Source organism: Phoenix dactylifera, unplaced genomic scaffold (genome assembly GCF_009389715.1).
Source record: "Phoenix dactylifera cultivar Barhee BC4 unplaced genomic scaffold, palm_55x_up_171113_PBpolish2nd_filt_p 000432F, whole genome shotgun sequence".
NCBI classification, from domain to species: domain Eukaryota; kingdom Viridiplantae; phylum Streptophyta; class Magnoliopsida; order Arecales; family Arecaceae; genus Phoenix; species Phoenix dactylifera.
Genome location: NW_024067868.1, coordinates 294,064 through 320,454, shown reverse-complemented (window position 1 = coordinate 320,454; position 26,391 = coordinate 294,064). Strand labels below are relative to the sequence as shown.

Below are 26,391 nucleotides of genomic sequence, written 5' to 3'. Positions count from 1 at the left end.
CATCAAAGAACCAGACACGAGCACGATATGAATACACGCACGGTTATAACTGCCACGTGAGACTGAGACCAGAAACATGACCCGGCTGTTTGACCTTGACGTTTGAGGCTAATAATTCGCCACGTTTGCGACGAAGGTGATTTATCTTTCTCTTTGGTGCCAATTCTTCGGAGTACTCAGGCACGCAGGAGATGGCGAAGAACTTTGGCGAGTCTCGTAAATTTACCAAATAATAGGGTTAACCATTCACCAACCTTTCATTCCAGAACTTTTCATAATTTGATGGATTCCCACAATAGAAGCATGCTTCTCTCTTAAACTTCCGCATAATTTTTAAATGCGACCGCATAAATATTCCCGTCCCCTGGACGGCGTGGACGCGTGGCAAAATTCGTGTAAGGTTGTCACTGCAATTTTCTGCACGCATAAAAATTTCCATGCGGACAATAACCGATAAAACAACCAAATTCCTACGGGCTACAGTGGGTTAAAAAAAAGTTTGGGAACGAACCAAGAAAAGGAGTGGCACTGTTTCGTAGATAACATCAATTGTAATGGCGATTTCCGAGAGAGTCACTTCACGCTGCTCCCTCTCGCTCTCTCGCTCGCTCGCTCGCTCGCTGTGTCGCGCGGCATATCCAGCGAAAGAGAAGCCAAGCACCGAACTTCCACCAACTTACACCCCCCGCTTCTCTCTTGTTCGCTCGCTCGCTTGGCTCGATTTCTTTTGATTTTTCCCTAAATTTTTTCCGCCAGATCCGATCGCCGAGGGCCCTTCCAGATCCGAAGCACTAACCCTAGGGAGAATCTTTTTAGGTTCTCCTCCCTGGGGAGCGAGATGGAGGAGGCGATGGAGATGGCGCGGGCGAAGGACACGAAAGAGCGGATGGCCGGGGTGGAGCGGCTTCACCAGCTATTGGAGGCGTCTACGAAGAGCCTGTCGTCGGCCGAGGTCACGGCCCTCGTCGATTGCTGCACGGATCTCCTCAAGGACAACAATTTCCGGGTCTCCCAGGGCGCGCTCCAGGCGCTGTCCTCCGCTGCTGTGCTCTCCGGGGAGCACTTCAAGCTCCATTTTAATGGTCTCGTGCCCGCCGTCGTCGAGAGGCTTGGTGATGGGAAGCAGCCCGTCCGGGATGCTGCCCGACAGCTTCTGATCACCCTCATGGAGGTTAGGGATTCAGGATTTTCTCTAAAAAAATACATATATCGTTTCTGAGTTTCTTAATTTTTAATGTTCTAGTTTCCAACTTTTGAGATTCTGTACAAATTATTAGTCTTGTCAGGAGAATTTGTGTGGTTTGAATGAGGAAGAGAGGAAGATTTGGGGAGTGAATAATAATGCCGTGATGGCCTGTGAAATTTAGGCTTTGAGTTTGAATTGAGTGCTTTTTGGATCTGCTAATTTTCTGCCTAAACCTCATAAAATCAGGGCTTTTTTTTTTTCAATGGCAATGGGAAACCTTTTCCTAGATGCATGCTAGTTAAGATGATGGATTTGTGTCTCATTCTTCTTCCTAGAGGAAGTGCAGAGCTTCTTTGGTTGCTGTTTTCAAAATTTCTGCGGGTAACAAAAAGGTGGTGGATGTAAGGTTTATTGTTCTTCCCTGTTTTTATTGGGGGAACCTTTGTTCAATGTCTAATGAAGTGCTATGCCTTTGATGGGGCTCAGTTGATGTTCGAAACATCAAGACTTCTGAATCTGTTTTTCTTCAATGCTTGTACAAACTTATAGTGGTTATTGAGGAAATTATGTGTAGTTTGGAATGTTAAACTCAACATTTTCTATTTGTAAGCCAAATTTCTTGCCTACACTTCCCTCCCTTAAGTCTTCACAATACGTCTACATTAATGCATTTTGAAACAGTTGATTTGTATGCATATTTTTTTCCCCCAACTCTGAGCTTTTTATATAAGGAAAACTTGTATGTCTATATATCTGACTGTTATTCCTAAATTGAGGTTGAGTAATTACCTTTGTGTTCACGAAGGAACAAATTTTCTTGGTTTATTTCTTGCTCATGAACTCTATATGTGGGATCCTTTTTCATAACTTCTGGAAAAAGGATTATGATGTGGATAAGCTATTAAGGTTCGTCCTAATCAGGTTTCATCACCCACGATCATTGTTGAAAGAGCTGGGGGTTATGCTTGGATGCACAAAAGTTGGAGAGTTCGGGAAGAGTTTGCGCGTACAGTTACAACAGCAGTTGGTCTTTTTGCTACTCTTGAGCCTACTCTTCAGCGAGTTATACTTCCTCCTGTATGTGTAGTTTTTACCATTTCATGGATGTCTTTTATGTTTGTAATTTATATACATAAACATATGCTATTGACTTGTTTTCACTATACAGGTTCTGCAATTGCTGAATGATCCTAACCATAGCATTAGGGAAGCTGTGACCTTGTGTATTGAGGTTTGTATGGGTGAACCTGCTTTTATGTCTTGTTTCCACTTGTCATATACTACTCTATAATTTCTGTACATTTGTCCTATTGCCTTGTAAGGGAAGGATATGGCAAAGTTTCTGTATGTAAGAAAATTGAGATGTTGTAGGGATAACCAACAATTAAAAGACATGAGACAATCCAAAAAGCACTTGATCATGATCAAACTGTGGTAACATCAGAGGAAGCTCTAAATAGGGAAGCTCGGTGAATGATGATCCTATAAAGCTGACTTTTAATAATTGGGACCCTTGATGGTTATGGTTGTGGAATTCTGACACCTTTTCTGTGTTCATAAACTTCGAAAAGAAATTTGTGTTAGTATAGGTTGGCTTCACATGCAGCATGCTGGGTAGCTTAAAACTTGCATAGTGCTATTGTGGAGAATTAGTGTGTAAAAAGCAAAGACAAGGAAATCATGATTGCTAGACATAAATCCATGGTCTAAATAGCAAAAATAATTAACATGCTGAAAGCCAACTTTTCTTTGGTTGCATCACCACTGTCTTTCTGGCTTTGTAATACATTTGGAACAGTACCTTATTCAATCCATGATTTCATCATGATAAATGTTATATTTGCAAATGAAATAGTTGTAGTGTCCATTATTATCGAATCTTGATACTTGATCGCTCCAAAACTAGCCAATAGGGGGCTTATGGAACTCTTGATGCAAGAATTTTGTTTAACCCACATTTTTTATTTTGCATGATGTTAAATGGTGTTTTTTTGAGAAATTAAAGGCTTGTCCATACTAATAAGAACTTTTAATCATTGAAATGAGGTATATAGCTTTGAAATTGTTTTCTAAATTGGCTGTTGGCTTAAAATTTGTGCTATGAACATAATCCTCTTTTGGAAGGCCTTCCTTTCCCTTATCATCATTTAGGCATTTTCCAAGTCCAATGGAAGCTTGGAGACTTCTTCAGAGGTTACGAGAATTTTGAATTTTGGAACCGATATATTAGATTTGCATCTGTATTTACATGCTGGCCAAGAACAAGGGAAGAAAAAAAAAAGAGATGTACTGGTTGACATGCTTGTAGGACATGATGGACAAACAATTCATATAAAAGCAATTTTGTGGAAATGATGGGCTGTTATGAGTGCAATAAAACACATGGTATTTCAAATTAGATGATTTGAACATGTTAAATAGACAACTTATTGCTTCTTTCATTGTAGGAGATGTATATACATGTTGGACCTCAATTTCGTGAAGAATTGCAGCGTTACCATCTTCCTTCATCCATGGTAATCATCCAAGACTTTAGTGTACCTAATGTAGCGACGCTATAATTGCTTTTAAGATTGTAGCTTCATTTAATTGCTAAGCTTTTGAGAATTTTTTCCCAATGCTTTTGAAGGGTTGATTGATTATAAAGTTCTTGGTTTGATACCACTTTTTATACTGCAGATGAAAGAGATGAATGCCAGGTTAAAAAAATTAGAACCAAAGGTTCGTCCATCCGATGGAGTTGGAACTCATTTTATTTCTACAGAACTGAAATCATTCACTTCTACTCAGAAAAGGAGCAGTCCAAAGACCAAGAGCATTCCAAGGGAATCCTTGTTCTCCGGAGGTTGGTCTTCTTTTACCTTGGTACATTCATATCATGGAAATGTTAAAACCATTTGCATGTGCTGTTGAAGGATCCACTCAATTACATAATTACCTGACTTTGATACTGTCCCTGCTATGTCTTCTGCTTTGCAAAAGTTGGAGGTTGTAGAACGAGACAATGCCTGGAGTGCTATTCTTAATCAACTAACCTAGTATTGGCAATCCTTGTGGAAAAATATGGGCAAAGATAATTCACTTTGAAAATACAATCCTTTTGGATTCCTATGTGTACTATTTTTTGTTCTAGCATTTTTTTAATACATTTCCATGTACCATATTCTGAGACAGGAAAATTTTTGCTTGCATTCCTAGTATTAGGGCAACACACACCCACACACATGCTCATGTGGGTGGACTTTTTGAATTTGTTGTTAATCAAATTGTTATCCTAGTTGCAAAGTTTAATTCTGCTTTCTAACAAATCATGTTTTGCATTTTCCAGATACGATGTCTACATTTTAGGTGAACCCAATTTTTCTTTTAAATATATCTTGAAAGTTAAGCCATGTATATTGAAGGCAACTCCCAAAATTTTATGTTAATATATGTTCTAACTGAAATGCCTACTTATTTTTAGGATGAAAATTAGGCAGACAAAGAGCAGGTACAAATTGAAGCAACACGTCTTTTTTTTTTTTTAGTGTGTGTATGTGTGTGTGTTTTGGGGTTGGGGTGGGGTGGGGTGGGGTGGGGGTTGGGAAGCAATTGGTGGCAGTAGTTTGAGTTGTTGAAGTTCTTATGTAATTCTCAATAGTTGTTACTGAAGATGTAGTTGGAGTTTTGTTTGATAAATCTTAGCCCGTACAATTGCTGTAAGCTTTTTTCTATATGTTTCTCACAAGTTGCATGTTATTTCTTATCCTTGAATAGAAGGGACTTTTAATTGTTTGTTTTGATCTTTTTTTCGGGATTTGCATCTACAGACATACATTAACTGAAGGGGTAATTATTCTCAATAATTGAAAATAAATTAGTTATTCAAGCTCGATAGAAATTTGATTTGTCTCATATTAATTCTTCCAAGTAGAATATGTTGTTGAAGATTATTCTATGCATTGGAATTTTATTGTGCAGACACTTTGTGAATCGACACATTTATGTTATGTTTTGAATTTTATTGAAAATGGTGCTACTCTTTTTCCAAATAATTTCCTGTAATTTTATGCCTCTGGATGATATTTTGTTTTCTTACTGATTAGTTTCATATGAAATTAAAGGAGAAACCGATGTTACTGAGAAGCCAGTAGACCCAATTAAAGTGTACTCCGAAAAGGAATTGATCAAGGAAATCGAGAAGATTGCATCTACTCTAGTACCAGAAAAAGACTGGTCACTTCGAATAGCTGCCATGCAAAGAGTTGAAGGCCTGGTCTTTGGAGGTTTTACTTCATCGAAAATTTCTGTTTATTAAATTCAAGCATCCAAATCTTATTGATCATTTTGTTGACGTGTTTCTTCTTGTATATGGGAGTAGTCGCTAGTATCTCCTAGCTGCCTTGAGATGATTATATTTGTTTAATTACATTCATTGTTGATGTTCTTTCCCTTGTATAAAAAAGCCGCTGCAATTAAGATACTTCAAGTAATGTATGAGGAAAGGACATTATAGGGACAAAGTTTCCATTTACAGATTCAATGCTGAATCAATTGATCTAAGATTTCATGCACTATATTGATTGTTTTCTTAACCAAGTTTTCCAACACTCTTTTGGCTGGTGCACTAATTATTCTATGCTACTCAATGTTTAACTGCTTTTCATAATTCAAATATTAAAACTTCAGTTTTGCATCTTGTTTTTTTAAAAAAAAATTAGAAATGTGTTGTAGTAAAAAAAAATTAAACCATATCATTTTAACATATATCTGTATTGCTTGTATTGGAATATCCGGATGTATTACCAAGTGGTTTCTCACTAGAATGATTAAGACTTCTATTTCTATTCATAAAATATAAAAAGTTTATGCTTAGAACATAGTTTTTTAGTTTGTTGTTTGATGGCAATGTAAATATATATGACATTTGAGCTCTAGGATAGCAAAAGTGATGCTGAAAATTTTTAATCCTTTTCATTAGAGTTTAATATTGCAATATTTCAAATCTGAGAGAATGCTTCTTGATATTTAGGGAATTGAAGAAATGACGAAAATTTTGCATAAATAGCCCATATATGATAAATTTGGATGTGAAAAATTAGTTTTATTCAAGATTCGTTGTGCTGGTACCGTAGCCCATACCGGTTGGCTAGCAGCATGGTTCGGTACACCTCCTGCTGTTCCGTGTCGGGCCCGCACCGACATAGTAGAGAGGGTGAGGGAGAGAGAGGACGAGAGAGAGGAAACCATAATTTTTGATCTCTTTCAGCCTAAAGTAAAGTTCTGTTTCAGTTTTGAAGTTTTAGCTAAACCTCCAGAGCATCTAATAATGATTGGGAAGAATTTGTTTCATATGTCAGGACCTATACCATCCATATAGCAATTAGCAAGTATCTGATATCTTTGTTTGAGCTCATTGAGGTAAAAAAAAACAAAGATATTTTTCTGTGACGACCTAAGACCTCACCTAAAAGGGCTAGCTAGAAGGTCATTAATTGGGATATATGGCCTTGTTTAAATACCCGAGACCTCTCTAGTGCACAACCAATGTAGGACTACATACACGCCCACACAAGCCCTCAAACACTCCCCCTATTTATGCCCTGCATCCTCATGAGCGAACAACCCAATCGGAAACAAAAACATCATGTGTCACTCATGATCAGCCTTAGAAGCACCCGTGCTACCATTTTCCTAGTTCGGATGGACTGTGGGCCAGGTTGGTTCTGATATTTTTTGTAACAACTCATAATCTTACCCAAAAAGACTAGCCAGAAGTTTATTAATTGTGTTCCTTGATCTTGTTTAAATACTTGAGATCTTGTTTTCCGGTTGAAACCTTGATCTTTTAAAGTCTTGTTGTATCATAAGTAGTGTCATATAATAAATCTTTATCTGATTTGGATAATCAGCTTGAGGGATCATATATAGAGGGTGTTGTTGATTTGATGGTTAGAAGAAAAGATCTTTCTTACTAGGCAAATTTTGGAGGAGCCTGGAATTTTTTAGCTTGAACTCACTTTGCTAAGAGCGTTTATACACCAGGTGTTCAATATTACTCCCTTGTGTGGATTGGGCTATTGCTGTTTATGTGTCATATTTTTTCAAGGTTGTCTATTATTTGGTTATACTAACATATGCACTTCAATGCTGGATCGAAGTTTTACCATGTAGATTGAACTTTTACCATGTAGATTGAAGTTTTACGATGTAGATCTTTCCCTTCGCTTCCATGCATATGCAAGGATGACTTTATATCATGTATTCAGTTTACTAGGAGAGGTGGTCATTTATCAATTTGTGATCTCTTATTTGTCACTCCTCTGGACCTAACTCAGGCAGTACTTGGGAAAAGAAAGCCTTTTCTAGATTTTTGATTGAATCCATGGTATCTAAGCGCTGTTGCATAGCAATTCTATGATAATTGAGTATCGGAACGTTTGATTATATCATTGCTCCTTTGTCTTGTCCTTTATTTCCACATGCATAGCATTTCCTTCTTTTCATGAATATTGATAGGATTTATCTAATTGTGTGGTATGCTAAAATAATTGCAGTTGGGGTGAAGGTGATGTTCTTGGGTTTTCGGGCTCCCTATACGTAGAAATTTCTAGTAAGCTAATCCTGTTTTGCGAGGGCTGTGATAAGGCTTGTTTGTTGTTCCAGCAAACAACAAAACTTCCATGCACTACCTGACAATTTTGAAACTGGGGTTGATTTTGTATTGATTTGAACCAAAACTTCCAGGCAAAGCATTTTGATTTAACGGGAACATAAAATCCTGTTAGTAGATGATTGCGACCCTTGTGGAATATACCTGGCTTCATTCGGAAAACTTGTGGCTGCATCATTTCTTGAAAATTATCAACTATTGGTTCAGTTTCTGTTTGTTTTATTCTTAATTGTGAGCAAATTGAAGATCATACTTTTGGGCTGATCCATGTAGAACATTCATGTGCCTTGTTCGGTTTAATTGGACTATATGCATCCTCATCTCCGCTCTTTTTAAAACTTTTTTTCAATCATGCATACCTCAACTTTGGATCAATATTTTGTTCTCCTTGCACTTTATGCTAATGGGAGTACCTGAAATTTAGGTTAACCAACCTGTGAATATTTCCTTTTTCATCTTTTCAGAATATGTATGGTTTTGCAAAGTGATAGTCCCCTTGTTTCATTCTCAGGAATCTCATATTTTTATTGCTGTAGTGACTTGCAAGTGTTGTCTTTGGTGTCTTCAGTTCATCCTTATTGGATAATGCATTTTCTTTGTAGTGATTCACTACTCAACAGTTATATTATTTTTTCCTTTTGATTCATAGTCACATTACTTTGTTACTTATGTGATGTTTTTGGTCCAAGTCTGATTGAATTTCTATCAGGTGCTGCGGATTATCCATCATTTCCTATGCTTGTAAAGCAGTTAGTTACTCCTCTAAGCACTCAGCTATCAGATCGACGTTCTAGCATAGTAAAGCAGGTATGCTTTCAATTCTATCTTTGTTATGGTGCATAGATTGTCACGGTGCTGTTCAGTGTTGGCTATTGACAGCTGGCAAGATATATTCCTTAAAGCTGATTCTAATTTGATATGAAACACATATCTTTATTTCATTTTAGAATAATATATTATAAATGGCATATGCCAATGAAGTGGTGAACTAGCCTTATCCAAATGGTATTCATGTTTTGTCTAAGATAACAGCCAATTCCAGTTTTCCGGTCTGAAACATTTGAATGTGAAGTCTTATGTGCATTCTCTTATAGTCTATTTTGTGCGATAAATGAATGTTTTGGTAGATGCAGTCGTAGATAATATTTTATGTTTATGACCAAGGTCTTTTCTTAAGTTCATCTTGGGGCATTTACGTTGGCTCTCTTACAGACTTGCCATTTACTGAAGTAGCTAGGTATGATATGTTGAACTTACTAAGTTTTGTAAGTTATGTTAGTGTGGTTGAAGATATAAGTTCTAGTTCAAGTTATATATCTATATCACGAAATCTACACATACATAGTTTCCTGAGGCCTTTGTGACAGCCAATACAAATTATGTACCTGTATTTTATTACCAAATGTTGAAGATATTCTATTCATAACCTGCATACAGTGAATTTCATACATGGTATCCATGGGAATCTTTTTTTGTGTGTTTTTTCTTGTTTTGAATTTCAGAGGAAACCTTGCTTTGCTTAATTATAATCATTTGCTCTGCATTTCATGGACTTTTGTATATTAAGACCATATCTGCGGCCCTTATATGTTTATATACTTAGCCATTCATCTATACCGATAGTTTTGGATTATCTCAAATCATTTTGTGGTTTCATGAACATTTTGATAATGAACATGGGTGTCATGTTTGTTTCGGGTTGTTGATGCCTCACGACAATTATAAACTAAATTGACATTTACATGTACTGGTGGTAGTATGTTTCTTGTTTTAAAAACAAATTGTGTGCCCCTTTCCTTGTTCATTACACTACTTATTTAAATGTTTTCTATCACTATACTGCATTGAGAAAATAACATGGGATTTTAGTCTTTGCTGTTTGATAAATGTGCTTCCTATCTTTAGGCCTGCCATCTGCTATGCTTATTATCGAAGGAACTTTTGGGGGACTTTGAGGCCTGTGCTGAGATGTACATTCCGGTAAATTGCTCTTATCTCTGAGAGTATGATCTTATTCTCCTGAATGATTACTAACTTTTGAGTTAATTTTCAGGTGCTTTTTAAGCTTGTGGTGATAACTGTTCTTGTGATTGCCGAGTCTGCAGACAACTGCATAAAAACTGTATGAGAGGATAGAACTTTTGCTTCCCTTAAAATGAGACATTTCACTAATCATGAGACCTGTTGTCTGTCTTCCAGATGCTGCGTAACTGCAAGGTTGCTCGTGTTCTTCCTCGGATAGCTGATACTGCAAAGAATGATCGGAATGCAGTTCTTCGTGCTAGGTAGGACCATTTCCTATTTAATAATCTATGTTTTTGCTCCAGCCATTATTCAATTATACATATTCACTATATCAGGTGTTGTGAATATGCACTTCTAATACTAGAGTACTGGGCTGATTCTCTGGAAATACATCGTTCGGCTGATCTTTATGAAGATCTTATAAAGTGCTGTGTGGCAGATGCAATGAGTGAGGTGCGTGCTATGGTGATTGATCTTTTGCTAAAAGTTGCTTAAAGCAATCATGAAGAAAGATTTACATAAGATGTTAATATTCTTCTGAAATAGCATCAACACATGTCTAGCAGCACAAAAAAAAAGTTTCTTATTCTCTTTGCAACATTAAATCAATTTAAGTATTGAATGGAAAAAGAAATTCTTTAATTAATTTTATCCAATTGAAAAGATAATCTTCCTTTCATTCATTATCAAAACTGATAAAGTGCATCAAGAATTTAAATTAGAGGAATCAACTGATTTACCATTTGTCTGGTGTCTGCTTGCTATTATAAGTGTTGTTTCAATTTTTTTTTTTCTTTGGGTAAGGATTTGTGTTTTTATTGTGGAGTCCTCTTGTATGCTATCTGGACTCTTTGGTTTTCCAAAAGCACCAGAACCCTCCAGTTAGAAATGATTGTGTGTAGGTCACCTGGCTATGACTCTTTTTGAAGATTTAAAGGATCGACATATGGACATATAACCAGCTAAACACTCATACCCAAATCCATGTAACATAGCACTTATATGCGTATGCTTTTTCTTTTTCTCTTATTCTTTATTCATTCGTATTATAATATTGTCTTTTTTATATCTATTTTTTTATTTCACATTTCATTTTTTCCTGCTGTGGAGGCAATTGGTTCGAAAATTGTATGAAATTTGCCGAACATATGCTTATTGACTTAAAAAAGGCCTGTATATGGGAGTTAAGTAGGTGATTGTTGAGCCAAAGGAAAGTGTTCTTGAATCTTAAAGGGTAAAGTGCTTCGGACTAGACTGGATTGACAAGGGTATAGTGTAAAACGACCTTTACTCGGCTTCTTTAGACCTTCTTTGTTGAGTGTCAGACATATGATTCTTGGTATCCATGTAAGGGTCCTCTCATGCATGTTGCTTATGGACAGCAGAGTGTTAATTTACAGGTTGGAACGAGGTTCAAAGACAGCTTGATTTTCAGCTTGAACAGCTTTATCTCCCATTTTGAAATTAAATAAAATCAAATATAAAAGTTAAAAAAGAGAGTGAAAAAAACTAGGAAATAAAATAGGTCTGACTTAATTTAGAGCATTTTGTATGTTTTGGGACTTATATTTGTGGTTTCAATTGTTTCATGTGGAAATGCATAAAAAGTGTAATTTATAAAATAAAATAAAATCATTTTATTGTTTTATGACAATTTTAAACAAGGATTTAAGTATTGGTGCGTACTGCTTAGTACCGGCCATACACTATTTGTAAGCTACAGGTATCACTATGCCTCTGGATACTGGTCCCCACTGATGCATGGTACATCAGCTTTTGTCTGCTATGTTGACATGAAGAAGCATGCCGTGTATCAGTACGGTATAGTACTGTACCTATAGGGTATCAATAGAGGTATTGGACTTCAACCCACAATCTGAAAAATATTAATTGACGTGTTTATGAGATTTGAGCTCTAGGATAGTCAAATATATGCCAAAATAATAACTTATCTTTAAATCATATGGAACCTGACACCATGATTCTTTGAAAGTTGCTTAAAGTACAAAATATCTGAGTTTAATATTGAAAAAGTGCTCCACAAAGTCTGATGAAATGAATAAATAAAAACAAAATGAGAAAGAAACTTGTCCATACAATATATTTGGCTTAATGAGTTATTTTTGGCTAAAGCTTTGAAGCCAGGTTTGATTCTTGGTTAGAAGGTTTTGGTTTTAGTACTCGTGCTGAAACTTAAAACCATGGTTGATAATAGTAGTGACTGTTAAGTGATAAAATGGTATATGGAAGGAAATTATTGGATCATTTTATACCTGTAGATCAGTATATCTGTGAGTTAGAATATTAGCATATTTATATGCACTTTAGTAGGATGACAAATAATTAGAGCAAATAGATACTTAAGGATATATGCTTATATGAGGTTGGGATATGAAGAATAGCACAGTAACATGTTTATCATATTATAGTAGCTAATGGGGAGAATGCTGATGAAATATTGCCTCGTGCATTTTAGAGTTAAAGAGCTGACCCCAAATAGTTGGGAAATGGATAAATGGTTATAACATTTTGGAGTTAAAGGAATTTATCAGAAAATACTAATAAGGTTGATGTTTTAAAATTTGAAAAATGTTGGAGGGGAAGTGGAGATGAAAAGTAGAATATGAATGTGATGACATAAATGCTAAAAAACACAACGTAAAAAAACAACCTTGAGAGAGAGTCAAGAACTGATTAGTTTGAAGTTTGAACTGAATTATCAGAGCTGAAAATTCTTGTTTAATTTAGTAAGAGGTAACATGTTTGGTGACTTCAGATTTTATCATTTGTTCCATTGATTTGCATCATATCTCGCCGCCTAAAGTATTTCTTATACTCTAGATTCTTTGTGAGAAAATGTTGGGGATAGGTTAACGAGGTTCAAGTAATTATAACCACTTAACCATATCTAAGTTGAGATAGACACTTGTATCAGCCTTTATCAGCTGAGGATTAGTGTTCTGTATAATTATCAGCATAAACATCCTTTTGCCTATAGTTATTATTGAAGTTTATAATTTAACATTAGCAGGACCGTAGGTTTTCTGTAGTGTACTATTTGATAAAGTTATATTATCATGCAAATGACTTGGCTATGTCATGTTTAAAAGCGATAAATGGCTTATTGAAACTGAGTAGGTGCGTTCAACTGCACGAAGTTGCTATCGGATGTTTGCAAAAACTTGGCCAGAGCGTTCACGTCGTCTTTTTTCATCCTTCGATCCAGTCATTCAAAGGGTACACCATATTTTGTTTAGGTATAAGAAATTCCTATTGTTTCTTCCAAATTTTGATTATTGTTATGACGTAACTTTGTGCAGATAATAAATGATGAAGATGGAGGTATGCACAAGAGATATGCTTCTCCTTCACTTCGTGACAGAGGCACACCGCTATCACGTGCTCCTTCTCATGCTAGTACTCCAAGTGTACCTGGATACGGTACTTCTGCCATTGTTGCAATGGACAAAAGGGCAAACATTGCTTCAGGAACATCTCTTTCTTTGGGCGGCCTTCCTTTATCACAATCAAAGCCTCTTGGTAAAGGTTCTGACAGAAGCCTTGAAAGCATGCTTCATGCAAGCAAACAAAAGGTTTCGGCCATTGAAAGTTTGTTGAGAGGTGCAAATATATCTGAGAAGCATAATTCCTAAATTTCACACTCAACCAGCTTGGATCTAGTTAACTGTTTGGATTGCCGATTTTCTGGTTATAGTATGATTATCTGTTGAATTTAATGCTCATTATGTCATTCTACTAACTGCTGAGGATGTCCAAAAGGGCTAAAGTTTTTTTTTAACCTATTTTTCCTAGTGCAGGAGTTGACTCTCCATCTGTTCATGATCCACCATTTACCATGGTTGCTCCTGCTTCAAATCATCTCTCTTTACAGAATCTAGTGTTGACTGATTCAACTACAGGTAACACTGTGAGAGGTGGTACAAGGAATGGCGGTTCAAATTTCACCAATCCCACAAACCCTCAGATTCAAGTTTCAAGGGACCTTTCCAAATTTTCTTATGCCAGTCATCGGTCATCTGATTCCTTATCAGCCTTGTCTTTGCCTTACATGAAAAGATCATCTGAAAGGCTGCAAGAGGGAAGTGCTATGGAAGATAATGCTGATGTCAGACCATCTAGGCGATTACCTGACATGCATATAGATAGGCAGTATCTTGAGACACCTTACAAGGATTCACAAAGTAATTATGTTCCTAATTTTCAGAGGCCTCTTTTGAGAAAGCAGGTGACAGGAAGAGCTTCTGCAAGTGGTAGAAGCAGTTATGATGATAACCAATTCTTAGTGAGTGAAATGTCTAATTATATGGATGGTCCAGCATCTTTAAATGATGCACTCACTGAGGGTCTGAGTCCAAGTTCAGATTGGGTAGCTAGGGTTTCTGCTTTTAGTTATCTCCGGACTCTGTTGCAGCAAGGGACCAAAGGTATTCAAGAAGTTACACAAAGCTTTGAGAAAGTCATGAAATTGTTCTTCCGATACTTGGACGATCCTCACCACAAAGTTGCACAGGCAGCTCTTTCCACTCTAGCGGAAATTATTCCAGCATGCAGAAAACCTTTTGAGAGTTATCTTGAGAGAATCTTACCGCATGTCTTTTCTCGATTGATAGACCCGAAGGAGTTGGTTAGGCAACCAAGTTCAACAACCTTGGAAATTGTTGGTAGTACTTACAGTATTGATTCACTGCTTCCTGCTCTTGTGCGTTCCCTGGATGAACAGCGGTCTCCAAAGGCAAAATTGGCTGTTATTCAATTTGCAAATAACTCCTTCAACAAATGTGCAATGAATTCTGATGGTTATAGTAATAGTGGTTTTCTTAAGCTATGGCTTGCTAAATTAGCTCCTTTAGTCAATGATAAAAACACAAAACTGAAAGAAGCTTCTATATCTGGCATCATATCAGTTTATTCCCATTTTGATTCAGCTGCAGTGCTGAATTTTATTCTCAGTTTATCAGTTGAAGATCAGAACTCTTTGAGGCGAGCACTTAAGCAGTATACACCTCGTATAGAGGTTGATCTAGTTAATTTCTTGCAGAATAAGAAAGAACGTCAGCGTCCCAAATCTCATTATGATCAGGCAGATATTATTGGAACATCTTCTGAGGAAGGCTATGTTGTGACGTTGAAGAAAGGCCACCATTTTGGTTGGCATTCAGCAGGTTCAATTGATAGTGAAGGAGCGCGAAAGTGGAGTTCTATGCAAGAATCAACCCAACCTGATATTTCCATTGCTCAGACAGCTTCTTATGAAACTCAAAAACATTCTTATCAAACTGTTGAAGTTAGCTCAAACAAGGAGGTTCTTGGTCCCAAAATTGGCGAATTAAAACTCAATACTGACTCTACATTAGACAGTACTGGGTCAAGGACAATTCACCTAGAAACAGATCATAACATGGATCATGAGAGTTCCATAACAACTCCATGTTTAGATTTCAATAGACTGGTCAGTTCTGATGGGCACAAGGCTGCTGGTTTGACTCATGGTGGCGAAGTCATTCAAAATATCGAAATCATCGATGAGAAGCTCAACACTCTTAAGAACAGCCCTACAACAGTTAATGGACCTAGTATTCCCCAACTTCTTCATCAAGTGAGTATTAAGTTTAATCTTATATTTTAGAAAATGTCATTTCACTGATGAGAATCTTCAGTTGAATATGTTGTTTTAGGGAATCAAGTTTGTAAGGTAGCAAATGTAAATTTTTCTAATAATATACAATTTTTTTCATAGATATGCAATGGCAATGACGCTAATTCTAGTCTTATAAAACATGAGGCATTGCAACGATTAATTGACGCTTCAGTGGTTAAGGATGGTTCTATCTGGGCCAAGGTACATATTTTGCCTTCATCTGTAACCGCTTGTGTTCCTTGATAAAAGTACTTTTGGTCATATGAATTTTTTTTCCAAATATAGGTATAAATCATAGATAGAAATTGGTACCGTTTCTGATTATTTCAGTTCTTGAAGCTTCTTAATTATGTATAGGTTGAAGTTTCTAACTTACATATTAAGTCTATACTCTATACTAATATTGAACAGGAAAGCCTAGCGAGGCTAGGTGCTGTGAGACTTTTAATCTCCAGTGCTTATGGTTTTGGCATATAAAGGCCTAGCAAGTTTCAGTTCTATGGAGGAGTTTATAAATCTTGAAATTTAATTTTGGCTGACAGTAACAGAATAATGGGTTTGCACAAAACCCCCAATATCATAGTTGTTTAACAAAAGCTTCACATTTATTATGACCTCTCACAGTTTTGTATATAGGATCCCATTTAATGAAATAATTTTCTATATGCAAGTCTCTTATGGAATAAAACTTTCATTTTTTTGCAGTTAATTAAAAAGTTGAGAACAACTTAACTACTTTGTTGGAGATTCTTCTACGGATGGGCATCCATTAAGATTATGGTCATCCAATTTTATTTTGTGTTGTTTTGTCATTGTAAAATGGCATTAGTGACATATATATATGTGTCTATAATCAAATGCCATCTAAAAGTGCTAAATAGGTTAGCTGCATAATCATCAAACACTGATCACCTGTGATTGATGATATGATGAAAGTTCATGAGTAACTGGGTTCAAGTGGAGAGAGAAGGAATCATGATATGAGCCTCACAGAAACAATGTCTTGATCAAGTGCTGTCCTTGTTGCACATTTGCATTATGCAATTGATATGAAGTGCATTTTGTTGATCAAAAGTCTCATGTATCACTCATGTATCTAAATCTAGTTATGATTAATTACAACTGCATTGTCATGTTACAAGCAATATGACAATAATGACACCCATACATGTGAATGGCACTGTTTTCTGTGGCTTATACAAAGGATCACACAGTCCAGTTCATGGACGCATGAATGAGAAAGCTCGAAGTATTATCTTCTGCCAATCTTCAATTGGAGTTTGTAGCTGATTTTGTCATCTTACAGAATAATTCACCTGTTTGTTAGTTTCAACTGAAATTTAAACATTCTGCCAGAAATAGAAAAGTCGTGGCCAATACTTTTCCAAAGTTAAATGCGTATTTTACTGTTTTGGTTAGTTTCAGCTGAAACCAGCTGGTTCCATGGGTGACAGTTTTTCTCCTTTTCTTTAATCACTTTTGTAAGAGATCTTGTAAGAGTGATTTAAATAGTTTAGGATTAATTCCTAAGTGAAACTGCTTCACACTGAGATTTGGAGCTCATCTGCACACAACCTTTTCTAGGCATTTATAACTTTCCTTGCATGGTTTGACATACTAGTGCATTCCGCCCCGTATCGAGCGTACTGTACCGGTACCGATTTGAGACTTGGTATAAGGGGCATACTGAATCTTGGTATTCTGAACGGACCTCCGATACCACATTGTACTACATTCGTACCAGTACGAGATCTAGTGTTGAGACAGCGAATTTTGTGTCATTGTCTTATTATCTCACTTTCCTCTTGTTATTTCACTTGAATAGAAGATGATATTTGTCATATACTAGATGTTTAATTTTTTCTAGTGAGACTGTCTAAATACGTGAAGTATTTTCGTTTTGTGCTCCAACAGTCTTGGGTAACTTGTGGTCCGAAAGAAACTTCTTCCAGGATCATCATTGACCATAAATACTTTGAGGTAGATGTGATAGGCTATGATCTTTTAGTACTTAAAATAATGATTGTGGAAGCAAGAATTAGATTTTGCTGTGGAAAGACATCATCAGGAGAAACAGCTTTTGGAATGTGTTGTTGGATGTTCCATTCATGGTCTGGTGAGGTATCGCCAATAAGGCCATGTGCAGTGAATTTGGCCCAGATTTTGGGAGCTAGCAAGGAATTTAAAGTAAAAGGACTTGCCACAAGAAAATTCTGGTATGATTCTTGGCTTTTAGTGTCGTGAGTACATAAAACACCAGGATTGACATAGAGTGAAGATGTTTCTGTGGCAGTGAAGTATTCCATTGTTTTTATAATCTCCAATCAAACCTATTGGAAACCAAATTGCATCCAAAATCTTGAGAACAAGGCAACTGGAGGCTGAGTCATTTGTTAATATCTTCCATCGAATTCATTTATTAGTTTGTAGTCTAATAAGGAGTTTGGAGTGATTTTCTTGATTATGCGCCAGTAGTTATTTCCCTCTGAAGGTAGTAAGTTTTTTTGGTCTAGATTCAAGCTTTCAGAACTATTATGGCCGAAGGAGTGAGATGTAAGAGATTATAGTGCCAGAGGTTTGGTTTCCTAGAAGCTGATTGGAGATTGTTGTTGTTTGGAAAGAATTGTCTGGTTGGTATTGTTGTCTGGAGAGGTGTCTTCAAATTGAAATTGCTGTGTTGAGGATGTTCTCAGGAAACCTCAAGTTTCAATTAGTAATATAGAGGATTTTTAAGTTGTTATCTTTTCTAAAGCCTCTTGCTGGTCAGTTGGGTTTGAAAGTAAAAGTTTTTCGACATACATAGGACAAGTAAAGCAGTGGCTGAATGTTGGGTTTTCAAATGGGCAGTGTTTTGATTTGATTAACAGCAAGTATTTGAATGATGTCGTTTGATGGTATTTAAAATCTTCCACTCCTTTTTTTTCTTTTTCCCCTTTTGGCTTCTTTTGCAGGGGAGGGGGTGATTCAGTTAGGTTCAGGCAATTTTCACTCATATGCTTGTGAACTATAAGATAGGCATTAGTTGATTGGACCATTGTGGTCAATGAAAGGTTAGTCTAGGCCTAGTGTAAGAAATGTTTGGTTCAAGTTTTGATCTTAATCCTGAATGAGAGTTGGGCTTAGCCTGCTTCTATTTTTCATTTTTTCAGAAAGTACTTAATGCTTGTCTCTGTATATAAATCTTGTTGATTTCATTAAACATCAAATAAACTGAACCTCTGTAGAAAATGACCTTAGCATGAATTTCCAAAAACCTGCTCAAATTAGTTACTATCATCCTTCCTATCTCTCTGATAGACACTCTCCTGAAAGTAGCAGCAAGGTGGTGCCCTGTAATTTTTCCATCTTTGAGGCAAACCATCAATAGCGGTTTCATTTAAGAGTATACTCTCTTTATATGTCATGCTGAATGCTTGAAAGAGGTTGACAATGTGGTATCATGTATTTTCTTAGGAAGACAGCTGCAGGATCAGGTTTTTGTTGCATGGATGCTCCCATCCATCCCTTTGATCTTCTTCCTCCTTTTTGTAAATTTTACTGTATGTTCTTGGTTTGATAATGTCGTGTGGGTATAATTGTTGCTGGGTTTAGATTAGACTTGCTAAGTTGAAGATGGAGAGAAGGCAGAGGATTTGGACAATTGTTAGGTGTTAGGCTAAGATTGAAAGTGATTAGGATGGGATAGGATTTCCGGTGGGATACAAGAAAGGAGGTGATAAAATTTCAAGCTTAGATGAGACTGGGCTTACTTTTCAAGGGCCAAGCCTTGGTGTGAGCGGCATCCTATATAGGGCCTCTGCATTTGAATTCATTATCTGGGCTAGCTTGGGCTAACCCAATCCAAAGTTCAATGAGTATATAACAAACCCAAATGACTTCCTGTGAGTTGTTATTTGGGGTAAGGAACAATTGAAGAGAATATTAACTTATAGATTGGAATTATAAAGAATGCATGGTATATAGTAATGGAGTACTGTTACCCATGTCAAAACTAAGTGTTGAAGTTTGTCAAAAAAAATGGTGTATAAGGTAATGAAGAATAAAGCAATATTTTATAATGTATAGTCTGGATTGAAGGAGACCCCAACAAAGCAATGTACAAATTCTTGAAAGAGGACAATACAGTGTAGTAGAACATGTTTACAGTTTGTGAGAAGGCATTTGAAGAAATTTGTTTTGACTGCAGTTAGCCCATAATTGTAAAGAATGAGAACAAGGGTCCACTAGTTTTAGCTTAGTTTAACCATTGATTAATGCAATGTTTTGATTGAGTCAAGGCTGTCAATTGTTAGGAGATGCCAGATGGTAGACTCGTCGATAAACCATGTGTTGCTTCTCTACCTTATGTAAAAATATCATGGTCATTATTCAACACTACTACATCTATGTATTAAATCTGTACTGTGTTCGGCAAATTAACCTTTTAACATCTCCCAAGACATACATGGTAAATGTTTTATACGAATACTCATTCATATCTTGTTGGAATATGTTCCTAATTTTAATATTATAATATTATGTGTTTGCATATCAAGGTTGGACAGTTTTCCTGGTTTTGATATTTGTCGTATATATGTTGATTTACTAGTAGGCTTAAACAATTGGACATCAGATGTTTGCACACTAATTTCAGTTATCGTGTCTGCAGTATTTCAATCAAATTTTAACAGCTGTGCTTGAGGTTTTGGACGATTCTGATTCATCCACAAGGGAACTCTCTCTTTCTTTGATAGCTGAAATGCTCAAAAATCAGGTTTTGGACACTTAGCTAAGAATTCTTCTTTCAATTGTATGAGCAAAGTAGTTTTAAGTCTTGAGATTGTTCCCTCTTGCTTACCGATATGTTCTATTACTTTCAGAAAGAGGCGATTGAAGATTCTGTTGAAATTTTTGTTGAAAAATTGCTTCGTGTGACCAAAGACGTGGTTGCAAAGGTATTATACTTCTCTCTTCTGCTCTAGCTGACCTTGACATTATACCTTTGTAGTTTTGTTGTATATTAGTTCATTTATTATGCTTTTCTTCCAGGTTTCAAATGAAGCACACCAATGTTTGAATATTGTGTTAGCTCAGTATGATCCATTTAGATGTCTTACTGTAAGTGAATCTCACTATAACCTGTTTACTAGAATTCGATTAATCATACAAACTTCTGAGGTAAACATTTTCATCATGCTCTTTTTCTCTTTGATAAACTCTGCAGGTTGTTGTACCATTATTGGTCAGTGATGATGAGAAGACTCTTGTTATTGGCATTAACTGTTTAACCAAGGTAATTTATAGTAATCTAGCATCACGAATCATCCTAAATAGCTGTCTTGATTGTTCTCTAACATGTATGCTACTAAGCCTCAAGAAATTTATCATATAAACTATTATGGTGTAAATTTATTTGCACATGAAGTGCAAAATTAACCCAAAGTTCATCATAAAAGCCATAACAAGCCGTATAACTATGTTTACATATAAATAGAGATGTCAATGAGGCAGGCTGCGGTCGGGTTTGGCCATATCTATACCCAAATCCGAATTTTATTTATTAGATCCAAACCCGAGCACAAACTCTGTACCTATATCCTATGTTGGACCCAAAAATGTCGGGTTTTGGGTATATGTTGGGTATTTAACAAGTTATTTTGCTACATTTTTGGACTTTTCTTTTCAAATTACTTAATGCACACAAAAAGTTACCACATGAACTATGAAACATGAAACTTTAAGAAAGATATAAAAATTATATCTAAAAGAAGACTTCTATTTAACTATTACTTTTGTTACCTAAGCATCCATGCAGTCAATGACATAAATGAAAATTTTCTTACAATAATCAAACTCAGTATAATATTAAAACACCAAAAATATATTATAGAAAGACTACAACAAATGTCATGGATAGGAATTTGATGGAATAAGATGGATTACAGTTTTACTTTTCTACTTTGATTAGTTTTCTTTTATGATTAAAAAAATGATAGATAGACACGTATTTGTTTATTAATTTATTTGTGTGTGTGTATTCCTATGTTTGTATGTGTATAATCAGGTTCAGTTCTGGGTTTTCGGGTATGGATCTACTTAAATCCTAACTGACCCAATAAGACATTGGGTCTTATTCGGAACCCAAACCCAGCGTAATGGCTTATTGGGTTTATTTTCCATACCCAAACCCTATGCTTCAGGTCAATTTCGGATTGGATTAGTAGGTTATCAACCTCCATTGACACCCCTACATATAAACATGTTCATGTTGTGCCTTACCATAGTCATTATTCTAACCCTTTAACTACCATAGTTATCAAAGGAAATAGTACAGTTGTAATCACCATTTCCGTCCTTTTTTCATTTTTCACACATCCATTCAACCAACCTTTAAGAGAGAGGATATTGTGGTAGTGGGAATAACAATGAATGTAATGTTGTGCCTTACCATAGCATGTTATCAACCTCCATTGACACCCCTACATATAAACATGTTCATGTTGTGCCTTACCATAGTCATTATTCTAACCCTTTAACTACCATAGTTATCAAAGGAAATAGTACAGTTGTAATCACCATTTCCGTCCATTTTTCATTTTTCACGCATCCATTCAACCAACCTTTAAGGGAGAGAATATTGTGGTAGTGGGAATAACAATGAATGTAATGTCTGTTTGTTGAGGACAAAATTAGAATCAGTAAGATGGGTTTTTAGGAGTTCAAAAGTTTGATCTCACATCTCAACATTATTTTTGTGAGCGAAGCAGAAATTTAGGTTCTTTGGTTACGTTTTATTATGGTTTGAGGCTTTTGCTTATCTTTCTTCTTTGGAGAGAAAGGTGAGGTTAGAGGTCCAGTAAGAGAACATAGGTCTTATATCTCCAAGAACAAAAGAAGAGGAAATAAAAGTGGACAGGCAGATTTTGGGGAGAGAGAGAGAGACGACAAAAAATCCTTTTAGGATATTTGAAGTTTGCTTCCTGTCTATTTGTATTATTGATTTATTAACCCAATTGCATCAGTTTCTTTTAAATGCATCACACTATGTGACTTGAGCCTGTATTAGGTGAAGCTGTATACAGTTTCTGTTCTAAATGAGACTTAAAACTTGCTCTTTATAATTAAAAATAGCAACAAAAATAATAACTATCATAATTGATGAAATGATTATGATTGTAATATTGGTAAAAGTACTAGCAGCAGCAGCAGCCATTATAATTCCAGCATAGAGGCTATTATCGTCATTTGGAAAGTTAACACTCTATGCTGAAGCAATTAAGATTGTCGGTTAACATTCTAATTCTTTGGCAATTTTTCCAGCTTGTTGGTCGGCTTTCACATGAGGAATTAATGACTCAATTGCCATCGTTTCTACCTGCACTTTTTGATGCATTTGGAAATCAAAGTCCAGATGTTCGAAAGGTATAGATTTTACTTCTTTTAGACAATGTAGATGGAGTTGCATTGTTCATTATGCATTTTCTACTCTACTTTTTTATGATGCCTTTTTTTGCATCATTCATAAAATGACTTCTTGGGGGATTAGACGTGAAGGAACTTTGCGTTGATGCTTTTCTTATAAAGAGAGAGGAAAGACAAGAGATAACTCCAGGTTATCAATTTTTATGTATTTGGCATATTAAATAAGGTTCAGACTTAAAGATGTCTATGTTGTTTCTAATGGCAAAAGAAGCATGACAATCAATGATTTCCATAAGCAAATAGGGAAAATGCAAGGCCGTACAGGAGAAATCATAATTGCTTGGTCTTTGCCTTAACGGATCCATATGATCCTGATATTGCCTTTTGATTCTTACTGCAATCCTGCTTTACTAACCTTTGCTACATTTTGTTTTGTTTATTAACAGTTATTAGTTTGTTGCTTTCTTTGCTTCTAGAAAATTATCTTATTAATGGTTCCGAGTTTCATTGTTTTCATTACAGTTCAGAAATAAAAAATGGGTTGGTCATTGTTCTAATTGCTTTGCGTACTTTTCATATAAGCCATTTGTTGATTCTTCAGCATTCTCTCTGAGGATGACATAACCTATATACCCATATGTAGAATACATATGGTGCCTGAAATGGTTGTGGGTTATTTAGTTTCTGTTTGGATGCTCATGTTATCAAGCACTGACACCCCCAATTCTTCAGTAGTCTCCAGCAAAGGTGGTCTCCAGGAAGAGTATTTGAATAGATTATGAATTACTGAGATGCTCCGGATCATAGTAATCGTGGATAACATTTGATTGAAAAGGCTAATTTTCTAGTCCCTAAAATTTTGAGATGATGGAATCCACAACCCCTCAATCCCGGAACCCTCTTTGCTATCATGATATGAGCAGATCAAATCTTTGGATGCGACCATCTGGCATTTAAATCATCCCTTAATGTTCCTGGTTGCCTTCCTTGTTTGTCCGGTCATCCTGATTGGTTATTACATTGTCTGATGCCAGTTATTTAATATTGTAAATGTTATTTGCCTTGTAAACTTTTCTTTTTTAATCATGTTAAAGCGTCCAAATTTACCTTGCGCAACGGGTAACATCCCTATATTCCAAGTGGCAAGACTGTTTCAACTCTTTTGCAAAGCTTTCATTTTGTGTTCTTTCAGTCCGGTCTGATTTGTTTACTTGTTGCTGCAACGTGAGGCATTGCAGGATGCATTGCATAGTGTTGCTTCTAAGAACTTGCTAAGCCAAGCCAACCTGGCCTCATGCATCAAATGTTAAGTATTATAGCATTGGTTTTTTGTCCTCCACACATTATTGGTAGACTAGATCGCCCACAGACTAGACTGCCCTAGACATATCATTTGCTACCTTACCTATGATGAATATTGCAACATTTTGATTTATGCCTGCAGGTTTTATCCTTGGATCTATTTAAATGGGAATCGTTACCGTTTTCCTTTTATTTTGAATTTCTTGCAGACTGTGGTGTTCTGCCTTGTGGATATCTATATCATGCTTGGGAAAGCATTCTTACCATACTTAGAGGGGCTTAGTAGCACGCAGCTGCGTCTTGTTACCATTTATGCAAACCGGATTTCACAGGCAAGGTCTGGTGCTCCAATTGATGCTAACCATTGATGAGTGTAATGTATTGTATTTTTCCCGAAAATTTGTTTGAATGAGCTGGTGCCATAATGGTTGTTTATTCATTATTGTGTATTTGTACAGTAACATGTGGGTTTTTCTGAGTGGGGTTTTCTTTTTCTTTTCTTTTCTTTTCTTTTTTTTTTGGGGGGGAGGGGGGGGGTTGTGGGTGGTAACGGCTAGAGTGTTGAATTGTTGGTGTACAAAGGAGTGAATAGTGGGGTTCTATGCGTTTTGTAACATTTGTGTGCATTCCAAATGGTTTTTATTGCCACCAAAATGAGTGCTGTGCGGCCAAAATCCAGTTGACCGGGAAGTTGAAACCTTTGAAGATTGTAGGTGAAGCGGGGATTGTTTTGTAACTTTTGCTCTTCCATGACAAATCTGGAAAATATTTTCTTTGTGCAAAGCAATCGTCAGACATAGCACCAGGCTTGCCGGGTGTTTTCAGCGGTTTTGCCAAGAGAGATTCGGTGTGAATATAATTTAGGCTGCATTTGGTAGCCATCTTTGTTTTTTTAATTAAAAATTTAGAGCCAAGAATTCTGCTTCGCTTTTTTTTTTCTCGAAATTGCTGACAACTAAAAGCTTTTTAGGCTGTTATTTTTCATCTTTCAAAAAACGAGAAAATATGTGTAATAAGTGAGAGCAGGAAATCTCTCTGTGATACTTTTACATGACGGACTACCATCGGCTCCAGAAGTGCAAGGTAGAGGAGTTCAAGCTCTTCTTCTCCTTGTCTGCCACCATTCTGCGATGTTCTTTGAGGCAGCCAGACTGGGGAAAGCTTTCCCGGGCCTCCACTGGAGAAGGCGGTACGACGTTTACTCTTTGTTCTGCAACTTTTTCTCTTTGTTTCAGGAGTTCTGTCTCCTCCTTTTGTATCATCAGAAACATATATATTATGTATGAGGTTTACTCGTTGGAAGGGGTTAATGGGTCCTGGGAGGAGATCCAAGGAGGTTCCAAAGAGGGTTATGAGAGATGGTGTGAGTGATTTTGTTCCCAGGCAGGATTTGTACACACCACTATAGGAGCTGGCCATGCCTAAGTCCTTATAGGATCACCGAAGAGGCAAAGTTGGACCCGATGTTGGAGAGGAGCCTATCAAGATGCCGATTAGTGAAGCCAGAAGCGCTTGTCTGCAGCTCCAACTCAGGTGTCCTCAGTCTTTGCGAATCCTTGGATGATCCCGAAGGTCAGGACCTCAGAAACCTAGGATATCAAGCTAGAGAACTCCTTTGACCTTACGATCTTGGAGATTTGCCTTAGGTAAAGGTGGTAATTTATAACCTAATCCATCAACCCAACCTATGAACGACCTATTTTAAGCAGTTTAAGTTTGACATAAATAAGTTTTGATCATAAATGGGGCAACTTGTTTAGACTTGTTTTTTAAATGGGTTTGGTTCCAATTTAGAAATTTGATATGTTTAACCTGTTTTGATTAATTTAATAATTAGGCCGGGTCGTTATGCAACCCATTTAACCTGTATAAAACCTACTTAACTTATTTTTTGACATGTTTAACCTGGCATGCTTAACCAGTTCAAGCTATTTAAATCCATTTAACATGTTAAAAATTTATTTGATTTGTTTAACCTGTTTAACATAACTTGACATATTTAATAAATGAGTTATGTGGGTCGGGTTGGATTAGGTTATCTGTTTAATAAACAGGTCGAATTAACTTCTGAAATTTTAACTTGACGAATTTTTGACATGATCTACATCCGACTTGATCTGTATCTGATCCGACTCGACTCGATTGCTACCTTAGCCTCAAGTCAGC

General features: G+C 36.3%; 1 protein-coding gene across 2 annotated transcripts; it reads left to right on the top strand.

The window, feature by feature from the left end:
- Positions 1–616: 616 nt before the first annotated feature.
- Positions 617–25,522, top strand: LOC120106021 (CLIP-associated protein-like). Of its 2 annotated transcripts, none has more exons than XM_039118867.1 (21): positions 617–1,171; positions 2,108–2,263; positions 2,355–2,417; positions 3,634–3,702; positions 3,866–4,031; positions 5,272–5,451; positions 8,548–8,645; positions 9,744–9,818; positions 9,892–9,960; positions 10,038–10,123; positions 10,199–10,316; positions 13,002–13,100; positions 13,184–13,484; positions 13,682–15,480; positions 15,622–15,723; positions 20,171–20,275; positions 20,382–20,456; positions 20,551–20,619; positions 20,726–20,794; positions 22,822–22,923; positions 24,435–25,522. In XM_039118867.1, exons 1-21 carry the CDS (start codon positions 839–841, stop codon positions 24,591–24,593), a joined length of 4,293 nt encoding a protein of 1,430 aa, XP_038974795.1. In that variant the 5' UTR covers positions 617–838; the 3' UTR covers positions 24,594–25,522. The 2 variants fall into 2 exon arrangements, with proteins under 2 accessions (XP_038974795.1, XP_038974796.1); XM_039118868.1 differs by having other exon boundaries at positions 618–1,171; positions 5,290–5,451.
- The last annotated feature ends 869 nt before the right edge of the window (positions 25,523–26,391 follow it).